The sequence below is a fragment of the Rousettus aegyptiacus genome, unplaced genomic scaffold, assembly GCF_014176215.1.
Source record: "Rousettus aegyptiacus isolate mRouAeg1 unplaced genomic scaffold, mRouAeg1.p scaffold_m13_p_6, whole genome shotgun sequence".
Taxonomy (NCBI): Eukaryota; Metazoa; Chordata; class Mammalia; order Chiroptera; family Pteropodidae; genus Rousettus; species Rousettus aegyptiacus.
The window spans coordinates 113,866,413-113,893,785 of record NW_023416309.1 but is presented as its reverse complement, the minus strand read 5'-3'; the positions used below and the strand labels follow the sequence as shown (position 1 = coordinate 113,893,785).

The following is a 27,373-nucleotide window of genomic DNA, read 5'->3' as shown; positions in this document are numbered from 1 at the left end:
GGTGACGAAGGGTGAGGAGGCGGCGGGCCCAACCGTGCGGGTTGAGGTGTCGAGAGGCTGGGCTCAGGTGTGTCCTCTCCGGGCCCGTCGCCCGCATCGCCGCCTCCACACGCGGCTCCGAGCTCCTCGCGACTCCCCGCCGCATGCAGGGGGCGGGACGGACACGTGCCTAGGCTCGGAACAGCGTGTAACTTCTCTGCCGTGTTACGTGTGGACACTCTAGACCCACGTGGTCCAAACCGCAGCCACGCGACACGTGTGGCCTTGAGCTGTGGTCCGAGTTGGGATGCGCTGTGAGTGGGCAGTTCGCACCGCGTTCCGAAGATTTGGTACAAAAAGAAAGAAACGTGGACTATTTTGCTGCTCAGTTCCATGTAGATTCGTATGTTGAAAAGGTGGTATTTGGGGTGAATGGGCTGGATAGACATGTAAGTTAGTTTCTCCGGGTTCCCCTCACTTTTTCAATGCGGTTACCGGAAGCGTTCAAACGACCCACGGGCTCCCGCCTGCGGCCCACATGGTACAGCTGTCGGGCGGTGCGTCCCCGTCCGGGACTCGCCTCTGGCCCGTGACAGAGCTGGCCGCTGGAGAGGGAGGCAGGGTCCCTGTTAGGTCGGCGGGGGAAGGGCCTGCGGGATGGCGGCCTGGAGGCTTCCTAGCTTGACATCGGAATCCAGACCTCCCAGCTTGACATCAAAATTGGACACGGGCCCACCCTAGAGCCCTGATGCCATTGCCCTGATCCCCACTCTACACCCTACCCCAACATAATCGTGTAAAAACTACGCCCTCCTGTCCCAGGGCGCGACTTCTCTGGCCCCTCTCCTCGGGACCAGCGAACACCGCCCGGGAACCCTCTCCGGATAAAGGCTGGCTTTTAAAACTGCTCTCGGCGTATCACAGCCCCCCTCCACTGCAGCCAACGCGCACGGCCGTGCTCAGCACGTGGCTTCCAGGCCAGCGGCCGGCCATGTGCCAGCAGGCCAGAACGGGGGGAGGGGCTTGGGGCAGAGCGCGGAAGGTCCTCCTCGAAGGCGGGGCTGGGACATGGCACACGGCACGGACCCTCCGCCGTCTGTCGTGTGTGTCGGCCACCGAGTCGCACACGGGGGTTCTCCTCTGAAGATCGAGGTGAAATCTGAAGCCCGCACGCACCTGCCGAACGGGCCACAGTCCACGTGTGGAGGCCCAGCAGGTAGATTATGACGATTACACAGAACAAAATGCCAGGTGGCCGTGAAAAATGTCTTCTCGATTTATAATCACAATAAAAATTCACAGTAACGAGCGCATGGGAATGTGAGTTAGAGTGCCACGGGGGGCGCGGCCCCACTCGGGCAAGGCTGAACGTGCGCCCGGGGCCACCACCAATCCCACACAGACTGTAGATTTTACAATTAGCATTTATGGTTTTTACAAAAACACCAAAGCCACGACTTTTTAAATTTAAAAAACACAAACAACAAAATTATTTCTAGCAGACACTGGAAGTCTTCTGGCGCACCTTGGTTTTCTCCCAAAAGAGCACAGATTCCGCCATTGGACTTGGAACCCACCGCCGAGGCCCCACCCCCCACAATCCAGGAAGGCGCTGAGGCTCCAGGATGCGCCTCCTAGAGCGGGCCGAGGTCCCCGCTCCTCCCTTTCTCATGGGTCCGTCATTCTAGAAGGTTCTCTCCAAACCGTTCTTCAAAAACAGATGACCTTTGCCGGGGAACACAGGGAGGCGACTTTCCAATCGCCCAAAAGGAAGCCGGCAAGGCCCACCTGTGGGTCCCGACACCTGGTCCCCACCTCGGTCCCCGGGTCGCCTGCCCCGGCCTTCTCAGACCCGCAGCTGGCGTTCACAGGGCGGCGTCCGGCCTCATGGTGACAAAACCTTCCACATGGCTCTCCAAACACCGGACGCACCGCGGGTTCCGCTCAGACCTTCAACAGGGCCACCTTGTGTTCAGGGACGGAATCATCACTGACGTTGTAAGGCTGGGTCCCCGGTTCTTGAGTCAGGTGTTTCTCTGCAGAAGAGACAAGGTGTTCAGGCACTAGGAAGCAGACGTGGGGGAGGGTCGGCTCACGGACGGGTCCGAGCCGGCATCTCAGGGCCCAGAGCAGAGGGAGCTGGCGGTCCCGGCTGCATCCCCCGCTCCGGGCCGGGTTTCCCCCCTCCCTGCCAGCGCCGCACCCCCTTCCGTGCCCTCGTGACCCTGTCTGAGTGCCGGGTGGGCCACGGCTGGCTCGTCCAGCCCCCGCCAACGGGGGTCCCAGCTGCCCCAGCAGCAGCAGCGTGGGGCGTCGCCGCGTGGGGCTGAGGCCAGACGCGAGGACAGGTCTGATGACCCTGTCTACACGCAGCTCTGGAAGATGCGGAGCTAACCACAGCAGAAGAAACAGTGCAGGGCTCCGTCTCTGGGGTTACTGGGGAAGGGAAGAAGGAACTTTCTGGAAGGATGGAAACGTCCTGCATCCTGGCTGGTAGACACCCGGACAGATCCACCGTCAGAACCCAAACTGTTCAGGTCTGTGCGTGTCATCGCGTGAACCGAACCTCAGATGAAGACACGCAACCCTAAGAAGCCGGAGCCCAGCACCAGGGGCCCGACAACACACACGCCCCCCCATTGTCCCCGAGCGCCCCACTCGCAGATCGAGCGTCTGACCCTCCCGTCCCCCGGGGTTCTATCCCACGTGCGGGTCTGAGCCTGCGGGCTGTGGGCCTGCTGGGCTGTCCCGGCCCGTCCCCCGTGATTCTGCCTGGACCCACCTGCTTCTTCCAGGGTGGAGAAGTGCTGGAGGCAGCTCAGGTCAGCGGACAGCAGGACGCGCAGCACGGGGACCTGCGGGACAGACGGAGGCACGTTCCGGGCGGAACCTCCCACTGTGGCACCCGGGGGAGGCGGCCAGGGCCTGCCCCCACCTCCAGCCCACCGCCTGCGGGCCTCGGGCACAGCCTCCATCGGCTTCTGGGTGGGCGCCCCTCCCGGCTGCCCCTCCCCGCCTCGCCGGGGAAGGAGAGGACCAGGCCTCCGGGGAATGCCCGGAGGGGAGCGTTGCTGAAACAAACTCTCCGCAGGACGAAGATGAGGACGAGTGCCCCACGAGTGCGACCCGGAGCGCAATGGCCACGAACCCCGGGTCTGAAGCCGTGTGACCCTGAGCAGGCTGCTCGGCCTCTCTGTGCCTCGGCGCCCTTGCCCCGACGCGGGGACGATGACGCCACCGACCTCGCGGGCTGGCTCGAAAGCGCCAGGCGCCAGCTGTCACGGGACACCCACCTGCAGGCCGACGAAGGTGAGGGTGACGCCGTGCCTGCGGAAGTCCTCCAGGAGCCCCGCCAGCGCCAGCGCCACGGTGTAGTCGGCGCTGCAGACGTGGGTGCAGTCCAGCACGGCGCAGCGCGGGCGGGGTGCTGTGGGCGCAGGCGCGTGCCGCTCACACCGGCGCCGGGGCCCCGGCTCGAGGCGCAGGCAGAGCGAGGCCATCGAGAGCTCTCTGCTCCGGCGGGAAGGGGTCAGGGGGCCCGAGGCGACAGCAGTAGCTGTCTCCTTCCGGGGGAGGGCTGGCCCTTTCCGTCCGGAAGGAGGAAGGGGTCCTCAGGGGTGAGTGTAGGGGAGCAGCCGCCCTCGCCTCACGAGGACAAGGGGCGCTCACTGGAAGGAGGGGGCACACCTGGCCACAGGAGACGCCCCCGAGACACCCTGACTTCCCGGACCCGAGGGGCGAGCTCTGCCCTGACGGTGGAGGGCAGGGCCTTGGGGTGCCGCAGGAGCAGACCGGGTGCAGAGGGGGCTGCGGTGACCCCTGCCCTGGCCCACGTACCTTCCAGAGCCCGGCTCGCTATCGCCTCACGGAGGGCCTCGACCGCGGGGAAGTGCAGGCCACTGGCCAGCTGCACGACCAGCACCGGCCCCTCTGACACCTGCGGACAGCGGTGGAGGCAAACGGCGAGTCCTGGAGGCGAGTCGGATGGGGCGGCTCTGCCCGGCTTGGGGGGGACAGGGGTGCAGGGCTGCCGTGGGCCCTCGCCCCGCCCAGGGCCCCGTGCGGCAGGACGCGTGGTCTGAGAGGGCGGCTCCCACCCACCAGCTGGACAGCCGCTTGGCGGTGGCACAGGCCACAAGTGCACCGCAGGCTCGAACTCAGGGCCAAGGGGTCCCGCCTGCCTCAGCCCTCTGGGCCCCTGCGGCCAGCGGACCTCTCGGGGAGCCCGGGGGGCTGGTACCTCCATGTGGGGTCTGGCCACGGAGTGCAGAAGGATGAGCCCGGACACCAGGGTGCCGGCCAGGATGCCGTACTGGACCTCCCAGAAGCACAGCAGGAACGTCACACACAGGGGCAGCAAGTCCAGCCCTGGCGGGGGGGACGGGCTGAGGGCGGCCCCCCCGGGAGCTCCCGGCCCCCCGGGAGGGGATGGGCTGAGGGCGGCCCCCCTGGGAGCTCCCGGCCCCCCCGGAGGGGACGGGCTGAGGGGGGACCCCCGGGAGCTCCAGGCCCCCTGGGAGGGGACGGGCTGAGGGGGGCCCCCCCGGGAGCTCCAGGCACCCCCAACCAGCAAATGACCCGTGGCTTTTCGCATAATGGGTAGCACTATCAAGGACCCCCAACACCCGCCAGGGACCTGTCTGGGGGCTCATGACGGCCACGCTGCTCAGAGATGTGTCAGAGACAAATCCATGTCTACAACCTGGAGGAGGAGCCGCTGAGACCTGTGTGGTGGGGCCCAGGTGCCGCACCCTCCGAGAGGCCGACAGGGACCGAGGAGGAAGGGACCTGGGGACAGGGCCAGGCCCGGGAAGTGGGAGGCCAGGACACCAGGCGACTCCAGCATCCCAGGCCACGTGGCACTCTCGGCTGACACTTGCAACTCGTCTGAGCTGCAGGAGGGGGTGTCCTGGGGCGAAGTGGGCGGGCTGGGGGTGGGTCTCAGCCGTGACCCCCCCATGTCACTCGGGCCCCCTCCCTCCCTGGGCCCCGGTTCACGGAAGCGCAGCAGCAGCGCCGGGCTGTCCACAGACGGGCCGCGTGACTCGGGAAAAGCCCCGGCACGGGGCGGACACGGGGCGGAGTCGCCGACCCGCTGGACATGCGCAGGGCGGCCGGCCGGACGCAGCCAGGGACGCCGCGCGGCGGGGAACACAGGCTGCTGCGCCGGGGGGGCTGCTGGCCCCGAGGCCCCCGAGCCGCCGCGCCTGCTGCACTGGCCCCTGCTGGCCACCGTGACGCCCCCCGCCCCCCGCAGGGGCTGCAAGGTGGGGAGGGGCGGGGGTGGGGGCGGTTCAGCGAGGGGCGGGGGCCCCGTCCTCACGGCAGCCCTGGCCCGGGCCCCGGTCGCAGCGCCCAGAGCCACTCGGCCCGTCTGCGGCTCGGGGGAGGCGGCGGGGACAGCCGTGGCCCCGTGCTGACGGGCGAGCGGGCACGTACTCTTCACACGCCAGAGCGTCCTGACGATCTTGGTGTCGCACAGGGGGGCCACGGCCACGATGATGACGGCCGCCAGGGCGGCCTTGGGGACGTAGGGGAAGAGCGAGGTCAGGCAGCCCAGCGAGAGCAGCACCAGGACTCCTGCGGGGGGGCGGGGGCACCGGTGAGCGCAGTGCCCGCGGCGCCGGCCCCCGCACGCGGCCACGCGGCACCAGGGGGAGCAGTGGGGGGGTGCTCACCCGTCACCAGGCCCCCCGCTGGGGTGCACACCCCCGTCTGGGCGTTCACGGCCGTCCTGGAAATCAACGCAGGGACCGGTGATGGCGGCTGGAGCAGGGGAGGCCCCAGGACGGGCCCGAGAGGGGACGCTGGGCCCCGCCAACGTCCGCACGAGGCTTAGGGGCACGACGCAGCTTTGGGGTCCTCTCACCAAAGGGGGACATCCCAGACCTAAACAAACCCGAAACAACCCCTCGGCACACGCGAGAGAGGCCTGGTCGCGAACCCAAATATCCAGCAGAAGGGTTTACATCCGCCTCTCTGTCGTGGGCAGAGCCGTGTCCCCCAAACCCTCGTGTTGAAGCCCTGAGCCCCACCCCGCTGCGGAGGATGCGGCTGGGTCTCCGAGGAGGTGCCCGAGTTTAGGCCTTAGGGCGGCCCTCGACCGGTCCGACTGGTATCCTCACGAGCAGCGGAAGTTGGGAGGCAGAGACCCCCGCGTGCGGCCCCCACGGGGACGCCACTCCCCCTGCGCGGAGCTGCGGCCCCCGCCCCGCCCTCCTTGGGAATTGGCACTGGCTCCGGGACCGGTGCTCGGGGACCTATCAGCACCAACCTGCGGCGCCACGTGTGGGCGTGAGGAAAACTGGACGGGATCCCGAGGGAGCACAGGTGAGCGCCCGTGGACGCCGCAGCGCGGGCCAGGGCTGCCGGCCACCCGGGCGGGCAGACGCGCCACCCCGGCGTCGGGACGCGGGGCAGGGCCTGGCCGGGGAAGGGCTCTCTGGCCGGGCCGGGGCCGCTCGGAAGCACAGGGAAGGCAGTGGTCACTCACCGTCCAAAGCTGCCCGTGACCGGGTACGAGGAGACGAAGGAGCCGAGCACGTTGGTCAGGCCTGGGGGGGAAACAGAGCAGACGGTGGGACGAGGGCGACGGAGCCGGGAGGCGGGGAGACTGCGGTGGGGGGCCCGGGGGGGGGCCCAGCCCTGGCGCCATCTCTCAGGGACAGGCACAACCGACCGGTCTTTGCCAAGTTCGCTGAGGTCAATTCTCGCTCTCGAGCTTTAAAACAGCTCTGACCTGGCCTCGTCTGTGGCTGAGCTCGCCTTCCTGCCTCAGACGATGGAGACAGGAGCCCCAGCTCCACAGGGGGGTGTAAGCTGATGGCTGAGGACGGCGTGGACGGGCCCAAAGTGCCCAGAAGGTCCGCTGCCGTCCACGGTACCCCACCGAGTCGACGGGCAGAGGTCACAGCGAGCGAGCTGTCTTCCCCACGTGACACCAATTAACCTGCGCTGGATGGAACCTCGCCCAGGCCTGGCTGGGGCCTAAGAACCGGGCTATTAGCTACGTCCAAACCGCTGGCCAGCCAGCATCCATCCCATCCGGGACCTTCACGAAGACCACGTCTCCCCGTTCCACAAAACCCACAAGGGGCCCCAGGTGAGACAGCTCAGGGTGGGGCCCACGGCCCAGCTCACGCCGAGAGGGAGTACTGGGGGGACGGGGGGATGCCTCCCAGCACCGCTGATCTGTGGGGCACGTGCCGGCCCCCCGCTCTGCGCTGGCGGGAAGCTGCCTGGCCGGACACCACGGGTCAGCAGCCCGCGAGGTCAACACGTCCACCTCAGGGACCTCAGCTTTGCGACCGTCCTGCGTGCGGCTCCTGTCTGGGTCAGGCCCCGGACCCGCCGCGTCATCAGGGGAGGGGCTGTGTGTGCCATTTGCAGAGAGGACATGACAAGCTCTGAAACGCGAATCTGGGACATTGCCTGGTGGGCACGTGGACAGTCAGGGACTCGCTCTGGGGCGAGCGATTCCGGGGCCCCCGACTCCATTGACCAGCTGGGCAACGCCCGCCCACCGTGAGCTCAGGGCAGCACCGGCTACGTGCCTGTGACGCACCCTGGGGCCCCATGCCCTTCGCTGCCAAGACATCCGGCGGCCGGGGTCCCAACGCTCTGGGAGGTTGTCTGGGTGGACGGGACCAGCAGCGCCACCTGCAGGACCTGTGCCCGCCTCACGAGGGGCAGGGAGGCCTGGCATCGACGAAGTTGAAACAGTGACCACGACCCAATTTAGGATTCACGCCGCTGTCCCGCACTGAACCACCAGCAGGGCCAGGTTCGTGACGACAAAAGGAAGTGACGTGTGAATCTGGGCACAGGCCCTGCCATGGCGAGGCGGCCTGGGCCTTCCGCGGGCCTGTGACACCGGGCACAGGCCCTGCCATGGTGAGGCGGCCTGGGCCTTCCGCGGGCCTGTGACACCGGGCACAGGCCCTGCCATGGCGAGGTGGCCTGGGCCTTCCGCGGGCCTGTGACACCGGGCACAGGCCCTGCCATGGCGAGGCGGCCTGGGCCTTCCGCGGGCCTGTGAACCCGCCCACCCCGCCTGGAGGGAAGTGAGGGCAGGCAAAGGCGCTCAGGACGCCGCACGACCGCAGGCTCGCCGGAGGCTCCGCCTGGCCACACTCGTCAGCTTGCTCGGCCACGGAGGGCGCATTCTGGGCATCCCGGGCTGGAGCAGGCCGCGGGCCTCAGGGTCTGGTACGCGGCAGGCGCCCGGCGTCAGTCAGAACGGACACCAGACGTCCACCCCCACCTCCCGCTCCGAGTCCGTGGTTAGCCTGGCCCAGCTCGGGGCCACCTCTGCCCCTGGCGCCCACCACGACAGTCACTGGAACCGTCACGACTCAGGGGGCACACAGGGAGGCCCCCGGACCTCGTGACAGCGCCACCCCGGTCTTACCGATGGCCAGCAGCTCCTGGTTGGCGTCGATGCGGTAACCATTTTGGGACGCTAAAGAGGAGGGACAACAAAATCGTCGTCACTAGATGCCTGAGATCAGTAGGAAAACGTTCACGGAGTGAAAAAAACAGGCTGCGGGTTTCTCCCTCCGACACGGTCACACACACACGAGTGCAGACAGGTGCGCGTCTGTGCGCAGAAAAAAGGCAGAAACAGGCAGTCGACAGTGGTCGGGGGTCGAGGGCAATGGCGGGTGATTTCCTTCCTCTTTATACTTTGCCGAACTTTTGATAGTTTCTACAACAAATATGTGTCACTTTTATAATCAGGGATAAAGGTTCAAACTCAAAACCTCTCTGATTACAAGTCAAGATGACTAGAAAGCCATAGAGGAGGCCACTGCGGAGAGATGAGCAGGCAGTGATCCGGGGGACAAAACGCAGACCGCGGTGGGCAAAGGTTTTCTGTGCCAGGTCAGGCGTCAGGGCCACGCTGGGCGCCACGGAGGGTCAGGCGTCAGGGGCCACGCTGGGCGCCACGGAGGGTCAGGCGTCAGGGGCCACGCTGGGCGCCACGGAGCGTGAAGGGAGCGGACACAAGCAGCGAGCGAGGCCAGTTCCCACGGCGCCTTTTGTGAACCGAAATACGAATTTCATATACTTTTCCTGTGTCAAAAATTACTAACCTCCTCTAGAATTTTTTTCCAGCATCTAAAAACACAAAAGCCATTCCTTGGAGGAGGGCAGCAGGCTGTGGTTTACTGAATCCCGAAAATGACAAATTAAGGCAGGAGATAGGCAAACTAAGAAAATGGCAAGTTTCCTGAGTAAGTCACGAGATGAGTAAGAACCGTAGGGTGCCGGTTCCAAGCGGCCGCCGAAACAGACAACAACAAAATCGGAAAACAAAAAAATGGAGAAAGGTGTGAGCCGGTCACGCCGCCAACCGAAACGCCCAGCGCGACCTCGAGCAGCGGCGGGGGCCTGGAAAGGAGAGCCCCGGACGAGGGACGCGACAGGGTCTCCCGGGGACGGTGTGAGCGCCGGGGTGCTGGGACTCTGGAGAAGGAAAGGTGACGCGGGCGCGACCTGGCCGGTTAACACGGGCCACGCAGGCGTGATGACGTGAGGCTGCTTACTGGGTTTCAGCCCCTGGAACCGGCCTCTGTCCAAGCTCAGGAAGACGTACCCGTGCGAGGGCATGAAGCGAACACGCTGCCCACACGGAGGGCACAACGCTGGCAGCCAGCGGGGGGGAGGGGAGGGCGGGGCCCGCGCCGGGCTGAGCCGCCGCCACTCACGCAGACGGACCGCAGCCGGGGCCGGCCGTGGTCAGCCGTGGTCGGCCGCTGCGCCGTGGATGGCGGGCGGCCGCACACTCCCCAGCCGCCCCTGGAACACGTTTTTACTGTAAGTTCGATTTTACTCTAGATTCCTTTTAAAAACACGAGTGATCACTGTATTACTTGGATAAAAACTCAAACTTGCACAAATCAGAGCAGAGGAAAGCAAGCATGAAAGCAGGCGAGGCAGGTGGGGCCCCGGGGGGCGGCGGGGGGGCGGGGGGGGGCGGCGGTGGCACCTTACCGAAGGATTTGGCCACCGCGATGCTCTCCAGCAGACCCATCAGGGGCACCACGGCCAGCCCGGCCCCCATGTCCTGTGAGAGGGCAGAGGGACGGTGAGTGGCCCCCTGGGGGAGGGGAGGGGGGTCTCAGCAGGCGGTGGCCGGCCAAGGGAGACACCGGCTCATCCACGCCCGGCAGAGCGCGCGGACGCCGTCCAGCTGCAGGGCCGTGAGCTCCCGCACGCTGACCAGACGAGGGGGCAGGACAGCAGATTCCTGCCACACCAGCGCCCACAACGGCAGGGACACCCCTGGGCTCGACGCGGGGCTCCCTCCGGCTGTTCCCGGTCCGCAACCCTGCCCTGCCTGTCCCTGCACCCAGACGCCCAAACGCCCTGTCCTGAGGCCTCGGTGGCCCAGCTGAGCTCGGAGCTCCCTGTCACCAAGCAGATGCATTGGGGGTACTGAACCAGGCCCAGGGGCCACTGCGGCCTTGGCTCCCCGTTTCTACCCACCTGTGCCATCTCGGTGAAGGAGACTGTCCTGTTGGCAGTGGTCACTGAGAAGGGAGGGACCTGGACTGGAGGCAGCCCCTCGACGATCTTCCCGGTTAGAATGAAAGGCTGGTGTCCGGTCACTTCGAAGGAGTACGCGACCAGGGCAGCGAAGGAGACCACCAGGGCATTGCGAGCTAGGACGGAGGGGGACTCATCGGTGAGACTCGGCTGCTCCGGGTACAGAAGCAGAAGACCCCACCCGGCCACGGCTTCTTACACTCCGGCCTCGGACGCAGCTCAGATACAAGCAACCGTGTGCTCCATGCGAAACGCACGAAGGTGGGACGGAGGATGAGCAATACACGGGGCCAGTGTGCACGGCACCCACTCATCACCAGTGACCGCACGGCCAACGGCAGAGCTGGAAACGCACTTCGAGGTCCGCTGCCCCAGGACGATTCCGCTTTGAAGCGAGGAGGCGTGACACGGGCATACCCCGCTTTCTGAAACTAAAACCTGGACGAGCGGTGTGTGTGCGTACGCGTGCGGCTCCCAGGTTAAACTTCTAGGAATAAACGTCGTAATGTTCGCAATGAAAAATACACCGGATGGCGTTAAAAATAGACCGGATATTGCCCGGGAAAAGGCTAGCGAACGTGAAGACGGGGCAAGGCACACTACCCAAAGTGAACCGTAGAGAAAGTAAAGGCGGAAACATCGTACAGCGCATCGGTAGCCATGGCGCAAGCTCAAGTAGCCTATTCTTCACGCTCCGGAGAGCCCGCGGAGTGGTGCAGGGGCAGTACAGCGATGAGAAAAAACGGTTGAAGAGTTTTCTGAATTCAGTGAAAAGTGCAAACTCACACATCCGAGAAGCTCAGTGACTCCCGAGCTCAAGAAACATGAAGAACAAACAGAAACGACAAGGCGCACATTAATCGAATTGCCTAAAACCAGTGATACAGACAGCGCCTGAAACGCAGCCAAAGAACGGGCCGCAGACCAAGGAGCAAAGGCGACGCGGCCGTCGTGCCACGCGCGAGGCGGGCCGAAGGCAGAAGGGTGTCTGCGCGGTCCGGGAGCGGGGAGCCCGCGCCGAGCTCTGCAGCCGGCAAAGCTACTTTTCAGAAACGAAAGCAAAATAAAGCCTCTTCCAGACACACAAAAGCTGAAAGACTCGCAGGCCTGCCCTACGGACAGAGGGAAAGTGACGGGCGTGTGGGCCCCGGTCTCCACGAAGGAAGGGACGGCACCAGGAGTGACCACGTGACGATGTGGGTGACCGCGAGGCTCTTCGTCTTAAAAACAAGGGCGTGTCTGAAGTGAGAGGAGAGACTGCCGCGGGCTTTGTAATGCTACGGCGACACAGAGGCTAGGAAGGGAGAAGGGGAAGCGCCCTGCCTGTGTTCTTACGTTAGCGTGAAAGTGGGTGTACACTGCGGAAAGGTGAGGAGGTACGCCGTACGCCCTAGAGCAACCACGAATAAACAAATGAACAAAAAACCGCATAGGAGTTAGTCGATAAGCCAAGGAAGAAAGGGAATCGTAAAAAATACTCCATCCTAACGACTGCAGAAAGAGAGGAAAAAGGACACAAAGAATACACGAGACAAATAGGAAGCAAATGGCAATACGGTAGATCTGAAGCCAAACGTATCCAGAGTCACATTAAATCACCCCGTTAGAAGGCAGAGATGGTCAGACTGAATCAAAAAACAGAACCCACCTATATACTTCCCACAGAAACATCCTTTAAACGTAGTAAAGATACAAGTTAAGTTAAATAGGTTAAAAGGATGGAAAAACATGTGCTAACACTAACCAAAAAAAGCTGGAACGATAAATCAAAGTAGGTTTGATATTAATAGTAAAGTAGGTTTATTAACATCAAAATAGATTTCAGAGCAAAGACTAGTACCATGGACGAAGAGAGTCATTTCAAGAGGAAATTGTAACGTTACAAGTGTATGTACATACAAAGAATGTTCTCTGACCGCAATGGAATTAAATTAGAAATCAATGACAAAATACTAACTAGAGAATTTCCAAATCTTTGGAACTAAATAACTCCTAAATAGTTCCTGGTTCAAAGGAGAAAATAAATAATCCACTTTTAAATAATCGATGAGTCAAAGGAGAAGTCAAAATTGTGAGATGCAGCTAAAGCAGTGCTGAGAGGAAAATTCGTAGTACTAACCATCTATATTAGAAAAGGAGAAAGGTCTCAAGCCGAAGTCCTAGGCTTCCACCTTACTACTTTGAAAAAGAAAGGTAAAGTAAGCCCAAAATAAGCAGAAGAAAGGAAATAATAAAGATCAGATCATAAATCAATGAAATAGAAGATAAAAGCGATACAGAGATCAATGAAATAAAAAGTTGGTTCGGTGAGATCAATAAAATCAATACACTTATAGATCTCCTGATCAGAAAAAAAGGCAGATGACCTGGGGTAAGTGCTCGCTGTGTGACTTGAGAGGCCTTGTTTGGTTTGTCTGTTTTACTTTTCGAAGCCCAAATGGGGAAAGCGATATCCCACCCCAGAGACTGTTACGGGAATCAAAAGCACTGTGTCTGCGAAGTGTCTTGAGCCGTAAATCACTGCACATCAGATTACGACTCATTCGACTTCTGCACCTGCCTTCCCGTCTGGGGTCACAGACCGGCAGCACAGCCAGGGGGGCCAGTGGCGGCCGCACTGGGCCTCTTCGCTTTGCGGCCTTTACTGCGGCCTTTCTTCGTTGAACCTAGTGATTCCACACTGGAAGCAAGTGTGCGCCCCTAGCAGGGACGCGAGTGACACAGAGCCAGCGGCTCTCAGTGGAGCGCCCTCCCCCGTCCCCTGGGAGCTGGCTACACCCCGGGCTCCCCATCCAGCACGGCCGGCATTTGGGGCCAGCGCATGCTTTGCGGGGGAGGATGCGAGCTGCAGGTGCTTAGCTGCATCCTGGCCTCTCTACCCACTCGATGCCAGCAGCGGCCTTGTCCGGCAGTGTCAACCAGAAATGCCCGGACACTGCCAAATGCCCCCTGGGGGAAAAATCGCCCCTGGCTGGGAACTCCCGCTGCAAAACACTGTTCTCAGCCCCAGGTGCCAATCGGAACCACCCAGCAAGTTTTAAACACCACAGTTCCTAAGCCACGCCCAGCCGGGCGACGCGGGACTCTCTGGGGGAGGGCCTGGGAGCTCCTGGGGTGACCAGGATTGCGCCCCAGGCTGTGCAGCACCGCTGTGGCCGCGGTCCCTCAGCCGGCGGGCCCCTCACCTGTCGTGGCGGTCCAAACCAGCCCGTGGCTGAGCCGCACGCCGGGGGGCATCTCGGGGTGCGTGGGAGCCAGGTGGTCGCGCATCAGCTTCAGCAGCAGCAGCAGGAGCATGCAGACCAGCCCCAGCCCCGCGTCGCCCGCCCTGCATGCAGACGGACGCGGGTCACGCCCCGCCTGCGCGGCGGCCCACGCCGCGGAGCGCATTCTCGCGTTTGCTTTCTGCTTTTCCCTGAGCTTTTTCAAAACTGTTTTCAGAACTCAGTCAGGGCACGGGCCCGTGCGGGACTGGGCGACGAGGCCCCAGCCACAGCGGCAGCCCGGCTACCAGCTCACGTTCTGGGTCGCAGAGCCCTCGGGGCTCCTTGCGCCTCATCTGTTCCAGAAGGTTCACTTCTGATGGCCTATGATGCTCTCCATCCGGTGGGTCTCCATTTCTGCTGCCCCCAGGAGGCTGCCCCCCACCCTCTGCAGGACGGGGTCAGGGAACCCCCTGCTCCCTGCGGGTTCAGCTCTGGGAAGCCTCGGCAGATCAGAGGGGGAGGAGGGGACGTCACTGGGTCTCCCCACCCTCTCTGGGCCTCAGTGCAGCTCCCAAGGCAGCCCCCTCTATGGCCCTGCCCTGGGTGATTCATTTCCTCCTCCAGCCAGAGAGCTGTCCTGGGTCCTGTCAAACTCATCCCGGAGCATTTCCTGTTCGTCCCTGTACCCGGCCGGCCCGCTGGCAGGGACCCCTCCTCCACGCAGGAACCCCACGACCAGCTCTGATCGCCGCCGTCCATCCCTCGGGCACTGCACAGCCTGCTGGCCTCTGCCCTCCCCGCGCCCTGTGTCCTCTCCTCACGTGGCGACGCGCCTTGGTGAGGGTGCTGTCTGTCTGTCTGTCACATGGTCACTCTCCACTGCGGCCCCAGCTGCACACGGGTCACATCACTGACTCTCAGGTCGCCCAGAGCAGGCTTCCCACCCTTCCACGCGCACAGGGGCCCCGACCCGGACCCGGTAACCGTGACTGCCTCAGCCGGTCCTGGCCGCCCAGAGAACCTGGGATCCTAACCGGCTCCCAGCGGTGCTGCCCCCAGGGCCCCGGAGCAGAAGGGAAGGGCGGGGTTCTGAAGGCGGGGCTTGCTTGCTTCCAGGGCGGGGAAACAAAGCCAGCAGGTACCTGGTGTCCCCGAGGCTGCCGAGGACATGATACACTTGCAGGAAGAACTGCCTGGGGGCGTCGCGCAGGCCCAGCAGGTTCTGTGCAGACAGACTGGGATTAGACAACCCCCCCCCCCCCGCCTGGTGCCCGCAGCGCCTCCTCTGGCCCTCCCTGCGGGCCCACGTCATGGGCCTCCACGACCACCGGCTCATTCCCAAAGACCCAGAGCCCCCAGGACAGGAGGTCAAAGTCACGGAGGAGGGGGAGGGAGGAGAGCGGGGGTCACATTTCTCATCATTTGGGGTCCATGGCATGCCCTTGCGGATGATTTTTGTTTCAGCCCGAGCGATCCCCCGGGACCCGCGCTGGCCAGGGGTCCCCGCCAGCCCCGTCCCCCGCCGGGAGGAAGAATCTCAGGGAGCAGCGGGCAGAACCGCTGGGGTCTCCCCCCGCCCCTGCAGGACATTCACAGACGCTGTTTGTGGACACCCCCAAGCCTGGGCCTCCCTCCGGATCGCAGCCCTCAGGGGTGCCGGGGAGAGGGAAAGGACTCCGCTCTATACTTCAGCCTTTCCTCCCATTTGAGACAGGGTGGGGAGCATCTGAGAGAAGTCGGGGCCCAGCCTGCAGGGGGTCCGCTCTGAGGACCCCAAAACCAGCAGGGCACAGAGCCCCGCACAGGGAAGGGCTCTGGGGTGGGTGGACCCCTCAGAGGGCTTCTATCCTGAGCAGGGCGGGGACCCCCACCCGAATGCAGCCTGGGGCTCAGGTGGCCGTCACGACCTCGACTTGGGCGCCGAGGGTCTGTGAGCACGGACGCAGAAAGGGGCTCCCCTACACACGCCCCATCGAATGGGAGAACATTCCCAACGCCAAACTTCCCGGAACAGACAGACATCCTGCGGTGGCCCTGACGCACGCACCTTGCACGTAGGGCGCGCGCCCTCCCTTCGAAGCCCCCTCCTCCCTAAACGGAGGCGATGACCCTACGCACCCCCCACCCCGTGTTGTCAGAATGCAACACAGGGCCAGAGAGGAACCCGGCGCCTGCGCCTCGCACGCAGGCACGTCGCCAGGGGCGGGGCTCGCCAGCTGGGAGCAGAGCCCCGCCCCGGGGGCCACACCCTGGAGAGGCTGGGGTGGTGACACCGGTCACGAGACAGGGAGATGGCCCTGAGCCTGCCACCAGGGGCCCCTCGGCCTCACGGGTGCAGCTCAGCTCAGCAGCTTCTGCACGGGCGGCCGGGCCGAGCGCTTAGCCACTGAGCACCCAGCGCCGCAAAGCGGTCCCACCCTCCAGGAGCTCAAGCCCGGGGCAGGGGCCCGGAGGCAGCGCGCCTCCGCTCGCCAGCCACCGCCTCGCGGTGCTCACCTAGAAACACAAAGCGTGGCATGGAGAAACGTTCCACAGAGACTGGGGAAAACGTGACCGTGAGGGCCCCGGGCTAAGTCGGCGTGGGGGAAAGGCTGGAGGACATCTGGCAGTGTGCCGGTGACCTGGAGGGCCTGCTGGTCGAGGGAGCAGTGCGCGCCGCGGGAGAGAGCACTGCGCGAGGGGAGCCGGCGCGCCGGCCAGAGAACCCCGACGAGGCAGCGGCGGTCGCTACGGACCCCCCCGACTTACCTGCTGGACAATCTGACCATCACGCAGCGTCTTCCCCAAGGGGCCGCTTTATTAATGGAGACCCGCGTGAGCACCATGTGCTCTGAGCTCGGGAACAGCAGGGTGTCAACCAGCCCAGACGACTCAGGACAGGCTTTGGTCCTGCTACCGGGCAGGTACCCCGGCACCAGCCAGCGTGCTCACCTTGACCTGCCCGAAGCCGATGGTGATGGCAGCAGCGGAGGTGAAACCTTTGATCACAGGGCAGGAGATGAAATCCAGCAGGAACCCTGGCCGGCCGAGAGGGAGTACTGAGCCGGGCCCGAAGACGCAGGGGGCCGTGGGCTGGGAGAGGCGGCGCGTGCGGGGCTGGGGCTGAGGACTGGCGGGCCACACGCCCTGCCTGGGTTGGTCTGGAGAGCAGGAGATGAGGCTAGGGCTCCCCCTCCCCACCTCCACAGGGACGGCCCTTGGAATGCAAAGGAGGAAATGCTGAGGGCGAGGAAACCCGGGACCCAGGTGCCTTGGTTCCCCAGGAAGGGCAGAACCACAGCCCCCCGCCCCCCGAGAGTCTCACCCAAGCACAGGAAGCCCATGGCTAACTGGATGCAGCCCGACAGGAAGGCCAGCAGGACAGCGTAGGCGGGCTCGTGGAAGGTGTAGGAGGAGACCAGGAGGGACATGATGGCTGTGGGGCCCAGAGTCACATCCCGGGAGGTGCCCAGGATGAAATACACAAAGCACCCCATGAAGGCAGAGTACAGGCCATACTGTAGGGGAGAGCGAGGGATGAGCGCCCAGGAGGCACGCCCACGGGGTCCCTGGTGAAGATGCCTGAGCACAGGAAGCTGTGTCCACTGTGGCCTCAGGGTCCGCCAGCGCCCACGGGCAGGAAAACCTTGCTCTCTGATCCACAGCCGCGGGCCTGCCGCTCTTAGGGGACCTTTTCCCTACTGGCCTGCGAGAGGGAGGAGGGGCCTGTGTGCTTACGTCTGAGAAAGCTCTTACAGCCACATGAGCCATCCCGCTGGCCCCAACACACAATCGAGAACTAGCTCGGTGCCTGTGTGTGGCAGTGTGACAAGAGCAGTGACAAGGCGTTACAAGGCATGTGTCTGCTCATAGGTGGTCACGCACTCCAGGTTGTAAACCAAGGCTTCTCTGGCCCCACGGGGCTGAGCCCTGGATGCCCCCTTTGTCTGGAGGATTTCTACTCTGCTTCTGGGTCCACAGTGGGGTCAGGTGGGATGGAGGGGATGTGAGGAGCAGCGGGGGAGACACCTCACCTGGGGCGGGAGCCCAGCCACCTCAGCGTAGGCCAGCGCCTGGGGAATGACCGTGAGCCCAACCGAGAGGCCAGCGATGAGGTCCATCTTCAGCCACTGCAGGGAGTAGCTGGGAAGCCAGGCCAGGACGGGCAGCCTCCTCCGCACAGCCGCGGGGGAGCAGCAGCAGGGCATTGGGGCCATGCCGGCACCCAAGGGCCTGGCCTGACCCAGTGCCTTCGCAGACCACGACACTCCTGTGCTGGGCGTGGGGGACAGAGACCAGCAATCAGGGCCTGGGCTTCAAGCGGGAGGACAGGGACATCAGGAAAGATCCATCTCCCCCCACCCCAGTGGGGCGGCGTCTGAGCCAGATGGGTTAAGTCTCCCCACCTTGCTGGTCTAAGAGAGGAATCCAGAAGGCGGAGTCCCCTTCCCGGCCCCTTCCGGCCCCTGCTTGCTGCTCTCCCAGAACCCCACCTGCCCAAACCCCAGGTGTCTTCCCCCTGCATCAGCGCTTGCCCAGGAGAAGAGAGACGCCAATTCTCAGTGCAAAGCCTAAACAGTAATTGCACCCAAGAACAGTCCTCCTGGGAGAATCTCTTTCCTTTTTTTCACGCCCCAGGGAGGAGTGCAGAGAGAGGCAGGGTGCACCGAGGCACCGTGTCTGGCTGGCGGCTCGTGGGCGGCAGACTGGAGGTCCTGAGGGCCCCCGGCTTTCCAACTGTGCACCAGGGTGGGCTACGCCCCCTTGGGCACTGGTGGGGGTGTTTCCCATCCTGAGGCTGTGTCCTACTCCAGCCTCCACCTGTGGCATTCGCATCCCTAGGGGGGTCCCCACGGCTTCTAGTTGGTTCTGGGAGAACGTCCGAGGTCCCTCCACTAATTTTGAGGGCGCAGCACCCTCTAGTTCCCAGGCGGACCCGGCGTGCAGAGCCGGTCCCGGACCACCCCCACCACACCCCCCGGCCTAGCGGGGCCACTCGGGATGGAACGCGGCCCCCACCCCCGAAGCCCTCGTCCGGGACCGTGGCCTCTGAGGGTGGGGACCCCACACCAGGTGACGGTCCGCGCGGCCCACCGGCCCCGGCAAGGCCGAGGGCGGCAGGGACCTCGGTGAGAACGCGGTGGGCAGGGAGCAGGGTTCCCCGTGGGGGGCGCCGCATCGTCGGTCCCCGCGCCGCCCCCATGTTGGCTGCCCCCGGCGACTCCGGCCCGACCCCGGGAACTCGCTCCGCCCCCCTGGCCCCGCCGCCCGCCGCCCGCCGCAGATTCACCCGGACGGCAGTCACCGCAGCGGCCTTCGCAGGAACCGCAGGGGAAGGGGGAGCGAGGGGCGAACAGGGGCGGGGCCCGGCGCGCACGTGACCTGGGAGGGGCGGGGCCCGGCGCGCACGTGACCGGGGCGGGGCGGGGCCCGGAGCCGCCGCCATGCTCTGCCCCGGGCTGCTCCGCTGGGCGCTGCTGCTCGCCCTGGGGCTCTGCCGCGCGCACCGGGCGCGCTCCCGAAACGTGCTGCTGATCTTGGGTGAGTGCGCTCCCGCCGACGCGCCGCCACGCGGGGCACTGCCCTTCACGGCCACCTGTTGTCGCTCGCAAAGGCGGCTACTCGCCCCTCCCCAGCACCGGTCAGTGTTGACCCCAGGGTTCCCGGAAGCTCCACTGCTGTTCCCTACCCGTCTCCCCTCATGGGAGCCTCCTTGGAGAGGAAGGCAGGGCGGCCCAGCGATTCAGCACCCCGCCCCTGCCGCCGGCTCTGACCCTGCACCCCCTTCCGTGCCCAGAGGCCCAGCTAACCATGTGGGGCCCCCAGCTCGCGAGGCTGGGCACTTTCCAGAGCTCAGGGGTCCACAGAGCCCAGAGGGGATGCCAGAAGAGAGGCAGGCTGGCGCCCAGGTCCCCAGAGGCCAGCCAGAGTGCCCTGGGGCTCTCATCTCCTCCCTAGCGGTCTTACAGACTCCCCAGAGATCTGTGGGTCAGCCCTTCTCCCCCGAACCCCATCCCGTCCCAGACACCCCAAGTTCCTCTAGTGCTCTGCCGTTCACAGGACTTCTCACTCCGGTGACCAGCCAGGCTGTCACAAGACAACCTGGTTCTTTCCTCTTTTGAGGTCTGGCCCTCTGCCAGGGTTACCCGCTCCAATTAACTCTGTGGTCTCTGGCCAGGCCCTTCAGCTAGTTTAACATAAACAGCTCTCCACTGAGGGGCTCCTGTCAACTCCCCCTCTCCCAGGGACACAGGTCGAGAATCTGCGCATGGACCCACATCCTTGTGCACTGTCCGCCCGGTCACACCTGTCCACTAACATGCCCACCCGAGTGTCATGCCCGCCCGAGTACCCTGCCCACCTGTGTTTCACACCTGCCTGCTGAATGCTCACCCGGTTTCGTGCATGCCTGATTGCTTCCCACATTCCCACTCACTTGTGCCTGCCGAACACTGTGCCCACTCGCAGAATGCCCACCCGGTGTCACACCTGCCTGGGTGTCATGCCTTCCCGGGCATGATGTCCCCCAGGCGGCACCCCTGCCCAGCATCGCTGGCCCAGGCCGCGGCAGCAGTACCCTGATCTCCCTCCCACACGTGGCTCCCCTGAGCCGAGCCCCCTCTGCCCACTGTGTCCCCCACCTTCCTCAGCCGATGACGGAGGCTTTGAGAGTGGCGCCTACAACAACAGCGCCATCGCCACCCCCCACCTGGACGCGCTGGCCCGCCGCAGCCTGGTCTTCCGCAATGCCTTCACCTCCGTCAGCAGCTGCTCTCCCAGCCGCGCCAGCCTCCTCACCGGCCTGCCCCAGGTGAGGGCCGCACGGGCAGGTGCAGGGCACGGCAAGGGGGAGTCCCCTCCCTGGTCTCCCCTGGGGTGCACCCATCCTGTCTCCCCTACTCTCAGCCAAGTCCAAGTGCAGGCTGGGGGCTCCGACTTGCCACGCGTGAGCCCTGCCGCACCGCTCTGTGCGACCATGCAGATCACTTACCTTCGCGCACCTGTCACTCCACCTGTCAAATGGGGTCGTCGTTATCCCTCGCTCACAGGGTCATTATGGGATCGGCCAGTTCATAATTCACGTGTACAGCAAGCACTTAATGAGGCGTTAACTCCTGTTAGGACGTTTGTCCTGGGGGCTCGCACGGCAGGGGAGCTGCCGTTTAAGGCATTTGCTCTGTCTTTACTGTGCTGAGAGGCACACACGTAAAAGTTTCCAGCAGTGGCATTAGGCACATTCACGCTGTTGTGCAGCTGTCACCACTGTCCCATCTCCAGGACTCTCCCATCCTCCCAAACAGACACTCTGTCCCCATTAGACCCTCGCCCCCCACCCCGTCCCCCAGCCCCTGGTAACCTCACCCTACTGTCTGTTTCTGTGGATTCGGCTCCTCTTGGCACTTACGCGAGCAGGAGTGCACAGCATCTGTCCTTTTGTGACTGGCTGATTTCTCTCGGCGTGACGTCCCCAAGGTTCGCCCCGCTGCGGCATATGTCAGTGCTTCGTTCCTTTTCAAGGCTGCGTGATAGTCCGTCGTCTAGACATAGCACATTTTGTTCGCCCATCATCTGTCCAGGGCCACTTGGGTGGCTTCCGCCCTTGGCCGTTGCGCCCGATGCCACCGTGAGCCGGGGCGAGCACAGGTGCTTACTCTCGATAGAGTACAGAGAAGCAGCGAGAAGGACACGAGCCCCCCTGGAATCGGCGCACTCCCTCCCGGTCTGCTGTATTTCCCGCTCACGTCCTACGGGAGGGACCATGGGCCTGTCGGGCGGGGAGTGAGAAGGGAGACAATCTCCCTGGGTGCTAGCCACCTGGGGTCCCAGGCGGGGCCCCAGAGGGCGGGGAGATGATGGGGGAGCGGGAGCCCCAGCCCGCCTCACCCGTGGCCGCCGCAGCACCAGAACGGGATGTACGGCCTGCACCAAGGCGTCCACCACTTCAACTCCTTCGACGGGGTGCGGAGCCTGCCGCTGCTGCTCCACCAAGCGGGCGTCCGCACAGGTGAGGGGCCTGGTGCCACGTGGGGACAGCGTGGCAGCTTCCTCCCTGCCCCAGAGGGGTGGGGCCTCATCCTGGGCCACACTCAGCTGGAGCACTTGTCCCCAGGGACCTGGGGCTCCTGCTACTGAGAACAAGGGCCCTGGGCTGCCTTTGCTGGGGGGGAAGGGGTAGGCGCAGAGGGGGCAGAAGGGAGCAGAGGGCATGGGTGACGCCAGGGGTTCTGGGCGGGTCTCTCGCCTCCAGGCATCATTGGGAAGAAGCACGTGGGGCCGGAGACGGTGTACCCCTTCGACTTTGCGTACACGGAGGAGAATGGCTCCGTCCTCCAGGTAGGGCGGAATATCACTAGAATCAAGCTGCTGGTCCGGGAATTCCTGCAGACTCAGGACAACAGGTAGGACAGCGGCACCCGCCCCTCTGCCTCCCTTCCTCGGCCAGACGTCAGTTACCATGGACGCACATCCCAGAGTCTCCGTTTGGGATGACTAAACAGGAGTGGGGAAGAAGCTTCTCAAGACTCAAGTTACTCTGGCCAGAGGAAGAGAGAACATGGGGAAATCGAGGCACTGAGGATCATAGGAGACTTCAGGGGTGGGGAGGAGGCAAAGCCACGAGGGGTGTCCCCTCCCTTCCCAGGGCAAGGCCGGGCGGTGCGTCACCACGGCGACCTCAGCATTCACCCCCACACACAGGCCCTTCTTCCTCTACGTTGCCTTCCATGACCCCCACCGCTGCGGGCACTCCCAGCCCCAGTACGGGACCTTCTGCGAGAAGTTCGGCAATGGAGAGAGTGGCATGGGCCGGATCCCGGACTGGACGCCCCAGGCCTATGGCCCGCAGGATGTGCTGGTAGGGGGCCCGCCCACCCTTCCTCCTCCGCCTTGTAAATGTGCGGATCTGTGCCCCTCCCGCGGGCTGGAAGCCCTGGTCGCAGGCCTGTGACTTGGAACAGACCGGCTGACTCATGGCGTCCAGGTCCTCGTCCGTGGGGCCTGCAGAGAGGGGCGTGAAGAGGTGGCGTGACGTGTCCAGAACTGTGGATCTCGGGGCTGACCCCCTCACCGGAGGGAAGATGGCTTCAGGCCCTGGGAGGGGGCCCTGTACGCCGTCCTCTCCCAGTGTAAGGAGTGGCCACCCGTTTCCCCAGCCCACCTGTTCTAGCTCTGACTCCCACCCCCCTGTCCCCCAGGTGCCTTACTTCATTCCCGACACTCCAGCCGCCCGAGCTGACCTGGCTGCTCAGTACACCACCATCGGCCGGATGGACCAAGGTGGGCTCAGGGAGCCTGGGCCGTGGGGTGTGCCGCAGCTGGGCCCCCACCCTGGGCCGGAAGTCTGAATCACGGCAGTGGCAGGGCCGTGTTCCGGGGGCCTTGAGGGCGGAGTCCTTCCTCGCCGCCTCCAGCCCCTGGTGGTCCCACGTCTCTGCCTCTCCAGACGTGTGGCCTTCTCGGTGTGTCAGCTTTTCTCCTCTTATGAGGACACTCGTTGGCTGTAGGGCCCTCCTCGGTGTTTCAGGGTGATCTCACCTAGGGATCAGCAATGATCACATCTGCAAAGACCCTCTTTCCCAAAAAGGCCACGTCCACTGGTTCTGGGTGGACGGTGCCAAGGGGTGGCCGGCGCTCCTGGAGGGGAGGGCTCAGGCGGAGGGCATGCTAGGCCAGCTCCGGGACAGGGTGCTGGGCGGGGGGCTGGGCGAGAGGCCTGGGCTGGTGGGGAGGATGGGCAGGGCGATTTAAGGAGAAGAGGGTGCAGGGGTCCGCGGCTGGGTGAGGGGGGCCGCGTGCACGCCGCTGCGGGGTCCACGGCTGAGCCCCTCCCCCCGCCCACCGCAGGCATCGGACTCGTGCTCCAGGAGCTGCAGGCGGCCGGCGTGCTGAACGACACGCTGGTGATCTTCACATCCGACAACGGGGTTCCCTTCCCCAGTGGCAGGACCAACCTGTACTGGCCGGGCACTGCTGAGCCCCTGCTGGTGTCGTCCCCAGAGCACCCAGGACGCTGGGGCCAGGTCAGCGAGGCCTACGTGAGCCTCCTAGGTATGGCCCTGCAGCTCACGGGGAAGGGGTGCGGAGGCGGCAAGTCGGGGGGACCACCGCTCACACCGCCTGGGGCGGGGAGGGGCGCCACCCCTTCTACAAACGCAAGCGCGAGGCTCAGGTGAAGTGTGTGGCCAGGGCCACAGGGCCTGCGCGGGGATTGGCGAGCCCAGCGAGGGGCGTGGGGCGCCCTCGGAGCCCGAAGGGTCTTAGAGGGACCCCGAAGGTCACGGGACTGGGGCCTCTGGTCACGCCGCTGGAGGGACGGTGGCCCGCAGCAGTGAGGCAGCAGGGCGGGGCGCACCACCCTGTGGGTGGCCCCCACCCCGGCCTCAAACCCCGGGCGCCCGCGCTGACCGCCGCCTCCCCTGCAGATCTCACGCCCACCATCTTGGACTGGTTCTCCGTCCCCTACCCCCACTACGCCATCTTCGGCTCCAAGCCCGTCCGGCTCACTGGCCGGTCCCTCCTGCCGGCGCTGGAGGCGGAGCCGCCGTGGGCCACCGTCTTCGGCAGCCAGAGCCTCCACGAGGTCACCATGTCCTACCCCATGCGCTCGGTGCAGCACCAGGGCTTCCGCCTCGTGCACAACCTCCACTTCAAGATGCCCTTCCCCATCGACCAGGACTTCTACGTGTCGCCCACCTTCCAGGACCTGCTGGGCCGCACCACGGCCGGCCGGCCCACGCACTGGTACAAGGACCTGCATCGCTACTACTACCGCGAGCGCTGGGAGCTCTACGACCGGAGCCGGGACCCCCACGAGACGCGGAACCTGGCCGCCGACCCACGCTACGCCGCGGTGCTGGAACTGCTGCGGGCCCAGCTGGCCAAGTGGCAGTGGGACACGCACGACCCCTGGGTGTGCGCCCCCGACGGGGTCCTGGAGGAGCGGCTGTCCCCCCAGTGCCGGCCCCTGCACAACGAGCTGTGACGGCCCCTGGGCCAGCGACCGCAGCCCTTCCTGAGTCCCCTCCGAGGAGGGCTGCCCCCTGCCCCAGGCTGGCGTCCTTCCTGCCTCTGTCTGGAGCGGGGTCCGGGGTATGTGCCCCGGCCGCTCCCCCCGCGGTAGAGCACACTGCTGTCCCTGGCCCGTGACAGCTGAGGGTGGTCTGGATAAGGGGTCTTATTCTCTGGGGCTGGGTTGGCGGCCTCCAGGAGGAGGGGCTGGACCTGGGCCTCGAGACCCTCTTCATTCTTCGGAACCACCAATGTCCCGTGCCCGTCCCAAGAGGAGATGGCCTCCAGGCGCCGCTGAGTCCAAACCGCACTGCACGTGGCACGCGGCACTGGCCGCTAACAGCCTGGTCCCGCGGAGCCTGGGAACAGCCCACGGCCAGGCTCCAGACCTGCGGGCCGGGTCCCCGCCAGGCCCCCGGTTGGTGGCTGGCTCCCAGCTAACGAGTTGGATCCTGTGGTCTGTGGGCGAAGCTGGTCCTTCTCTTTGAACGCCCAGGGTGCAGACCCCGTTCTCGGGCGGGGCTCACCCTCCTAGAGGAACACCAGGGTCTGTGGCACAGACACTCCTGGAATGATCCAGGGCCACCTTGCCCGCACGGGAGCAGCTCTGCCTGCGAAAACCCAGAAAGGGGGGGCTTCCTCCCCGAGTGGGTGGCTCCTGTCACCCCTCCTTCCCCACCCACTCCATTCCAGGGGTGTGGGGAGAGAGCCCCAGGCCAGAGCACTGTAAAAGCCTTTTATTTTAGCAAAACACACCAGAGTCTGTTTCTGAACTTGCTCACAGCAATGCCACCCGTGTCCTGGGGCACCCTCATCGGGCACTGCCGTCAGGATGACATTCAGGCTGGCAGTGGGGGGGCAAAGCCATGGGGGGCGCCAAGGGGAGTAGAGACGGCCGGGCAGGGGCCCCCATTCTCTGGGGGCCCAGCTGGCACCATGCAGAGGTGTCTGCGTGAGGCCTCTCCGGGACGCCCCCACAGGTCCAGGGCCAGGTAGGGCGGCTGCCACGTGCAAACCCACTGGAAATAACTGTTGCCATCGCTCGGAGATGATATTAACTGGTAAACAGTCTATGGATGAGTTACTGAGGCTCCTCGGCCACCGGAAGCCAGGAAAAGCCACCCAGGGTCCCGGCGCAGGTGGCTTTGTGCGTGAGCTCTGTGCAGGGCCGGCCCTGCCTCGCAGTGGGTTTGTGGCGAGCCTTCTGATCCACTGAAATGAAGATGGAAAGTGCAGTGCTTGGGTCCCCGCATCTGGGCGACAGGCCTGGGGAGAGGGCAGAAGACGCCCCCATCGTGGAAATATCTCGAGGCGTCCAATTCAGACACGGCGAGCCCTGCTGAGGTGAGGCAGTCCGCACGGAGCGGCGAGCAGGTGTGTGGCCTGCATGCGGCGCAGATTCGAGGTCAGACCCCAGGGGCAGGGGAGCCCCCGAGGACTGGCTTGATGGCCATCACCCCAGAGCTGCGCCTGCGGGGCCCTGAGCTCCACGCACAGGCTGCAGCAGCGGGGACACAGAGGTGCCCACGGCCTGGGAGAGGACTCGGGCGTCAGCGGGGGCTCTGCTCCGTCCACACGACCTTCTTCTGCTCATCTGCAATGGCGAAGCGGACACAGCTGAGCAGCGTGTCCAGGTCGCTCCAGCCGTCGGGGGCCAGGCTGCCGCACAGACAGGGCGCTTTGTCCAGCTCGGCCTCCTCCTGCCTGCTGGTGTCCAGCAGCTGCTCCTCCGAGGCGCCGAGCCGCTGCAGGGGCTTCCTGTGGGGTGGACGCGGGGCAGGGTGGGCTGGGGGTGGGGCGCTGCACCGTGCACAGCCCAGGGAGGTGGCCAAATGCCCCTGGACGCAGGTGGCTGGTTTCGAGGGGTCCTTGTGAAGAAGATGTAACTTGGGGCCCCTGATGACTATGCCGATGGGAGACAGGTTTTGTCTGGTTTACGACTTCAACTGTCAAGTCAAAAGGGGGCCACAGGACGTCTGGGCTTGGCCCTGGCCATCCGCCTGGGTGTGGTTTTTAGCGTTGGTCCCTGCCTGCCACAGATGGCTGTCCTCGTGTGCCCCTGGCAAACAGGTGGCCTTAGCGAGGTAGGGCCGCTCCAGGTTCTCGCCTCGCTCTCCTCGGACTGTGTCTCGGGGGAGGCCAGCGGGAGCTTTGTCCCTGAGTTGTGGACAAACGGCCCTGTGACACTTCAAGGGCCTGGCGTGGGGTGAGTTGGTTCCTGGACACGTGTCGTGAGTGCCAGGGGCACATGGGCCTCACGAGAGCCACAGCCCTGGCCCAAACCCACGCCAGCGCCAGGGGCCACCTACCTGAGTCTCTTTGCTGCCTTCTCGTTCACGGAGACGTGGACGATGATGGGGAAGATCTCCATGGCGTGCAGCGCGCGGATGCTGTCCAGCCGGACGTCCAGGAGGGCGTGGGTGTTCTGGGGGGGGGGGAGGAACGGGTGAGGCAAGACCTGCAGCCGCGGAGGAAGCGAACGGCCATGCCGGCAGCGACGCTGGAGGGACGCGGGGGCAGCTCCGCACGGCCCGGGCCCGCCCCGAGGGGCCAGGCTGAGGGAAGCAGGTCTGATGGAGGACAAAGGCCATGATTTCACTCCTACATGGAACATTTAAAAAGTGAACAAACAAAACAGAGAGACGACAAAC

General features: G+C 64.7%; 3 protein-coding genes across 10 annotated transcripts in view; 1 reads left to right on the top strand and 2 right to left on the bottom strand.

Moving 5' to 3' along the window:
- Window positions 1-1,231: 1,231 nt before the first annotated feature.
- SLC26A11 (solute carrier family 26 member 11) lies at window positions 1,232-19,063 on the bottom strand. 4 transcript variants are annotated; one of them, XM_036223419.1, is made up of 17 exons: window positions 19,006-19,063; window positions 17,750-17,990; window positions 17,041-17,233; window positions 16,668-16,753; window positions 14,879-14,958; window positions 13,716-13,858; window positions 10,471-10,646; window positions 9,976-10,048; window positions 8,390-8,440; window positions 6,473-6,533; window positions 5,658-5,713; window positions 5,419-5,559; window positions 4,220-4,347; window positions 3,817-3,916; window positions 3,273-3,406; window positions 2,762-2,834; window positions 1,232-2,015 (listed from the first exon to the last, which is right to left on the bottom strand). In XM_036223419.1, exons 2-17 carry the CDS (start codon window positions 17,930-17,932, stop codon window positions 1,924-1,926), a joined length of 1,770 nt encoding a protein of 589 aa, XP_036079312.1. In that variant the 5' UTR covers window positions 17,933-17,990; window positions 19,006-19,063; the 3' UTR covers window positions 1,232-1,923. The 4 variants fall into 4 exon arrangements, with proteins under 4 accessions (XP_036079312.1, XP_036079313.1, XP_036079311.1 ...); XM_036223420.1 differs by having other exon boundaries at window positions 17,750-17,985; window positions 19,006-19,026; XM_036223418.1 differs by lacking the exon at window positions 19,006-19,063 and having other exon boundaries at window positions 17,750-18,784.
- Window positions 19,064-19,145: 82 nt separating this feature from the next.
- On the top strand, window positions 19,146-25,475 carry SGSH (N-sulfoglucosamine sulfohydrolase). 4 transcript variants are annotated; one of them, XM_016143294.2, is made up of 8 exons: window positions 19,146-19,256; window positions 20,366-20,526; window positions 21,615-21,720; window positions 21,964-22,114; window positions 22,413-22,569; window positions 22,910-22,991; window positions 23,559-23,762; window positions 24,137-25,475. In XM_016143294.2, the coding sequence occupies exons 1-8, from the start codon at window positions 19,160-19,162 to the stop codon at window positions 24,694-24,696; spliced, it is 1,518 nt and encodes a 505-aa protein (XP_015998780.2). In that variant the 5' UTR covers window positions 19,146-19,159; the 3' UTR covers window positions 24,697-25,475. The 4 variants fall into 4 exon arrangements, with proteins under 4 accessions (XP_015998780.2, XP_015998783.2, XP_036078070.1 ...); XM_016143297.2 differs by lacking the exon at window positions 20,366-20,526 and having other exon boundaries at window positions 19,178-19,256; XM_036222177.1 differs by having other exon boundaries at window positions 19,214-19,256; window positions 19,894-21,720.
- CARD14 (caspase recruitment domain family member 14) overlaps window positions 25,445-27,373 on the bottom strand; it is a 29,761-nt gene continuing 27,832 nt past the window's right edge. For both annotated transcript variants that reach the window (XM_036222174.1, XM_036222175.1), the window contains exons 23-24: window positions 27,032-27,147; window positions 25,445-26,480 (exon numbers count right to left, since the gene is read on the bottom strand). In XM_036222174.1, coding sequence (XP_036078067.1) covers window positions 26,273-26,480; window positions 27,032-27,147 — 324 coding nt within the window. In that variant the 3' untranslated portion in view covers window positions 25,445-26,272. The remainder of the gene's footprint in view (window positions 26,481-27,031; window positions 27,148-27,373) is intronic.

What these genes read in the sequence shown, in the direction of transcription:
- SLC26A11 (XM_036223419.1), bottom strand. Translation starts at nt 17,932, where the DNA reads ATGGCCCCAATGCCCTGCTGCTGCTCCCCCGCGGCTGTGCGGAGGAGG. An exon ending in GGTTTGGACCGCCACGACAG is followed by an intron (nt 10,647 to 13,715) that starts GTGAGGGGCCCG and finishes CCTCCGTCCTAG; the next exon opens with CTCGCAATGCCCTGGTGGTC. An exon ending in TCACCTTCGTCGGCCTGCAG is followed by an intron (nt 2,835 to 3,272) that starts GTGGGTGTCCCG and finishes TCTGTCCCGCAG; the next exon opens with GTCCCCGTGCTGCGCGTCCT.
- SGSH (XM_016143294.2), top strand. Translation starts at nt 19,160, where the DNA reads ATGCTCTGCCCCGGGCTGCTCCGCTGGGCGCTGCTGCTCGCCCTGGGG. An exon ending in TCCTCACCGGCCTGCCCCAG is followed by an intron (nt 20,527 to 21,614) that starts GTGAGGGCCGCA and finishes TGGCCGCCGCAG; the next exon opens with CACCAGAACGGGATGTACGG. An exon ending in GGCCTACGTGAGCCTCCTAG is followed by an intron (nt 23,763 to 24,136) that starts GTATGGCCCTGC and finishes CCTCCCCTGCAG; the next exon opens with ATCTCACGCCCACCATCTTG.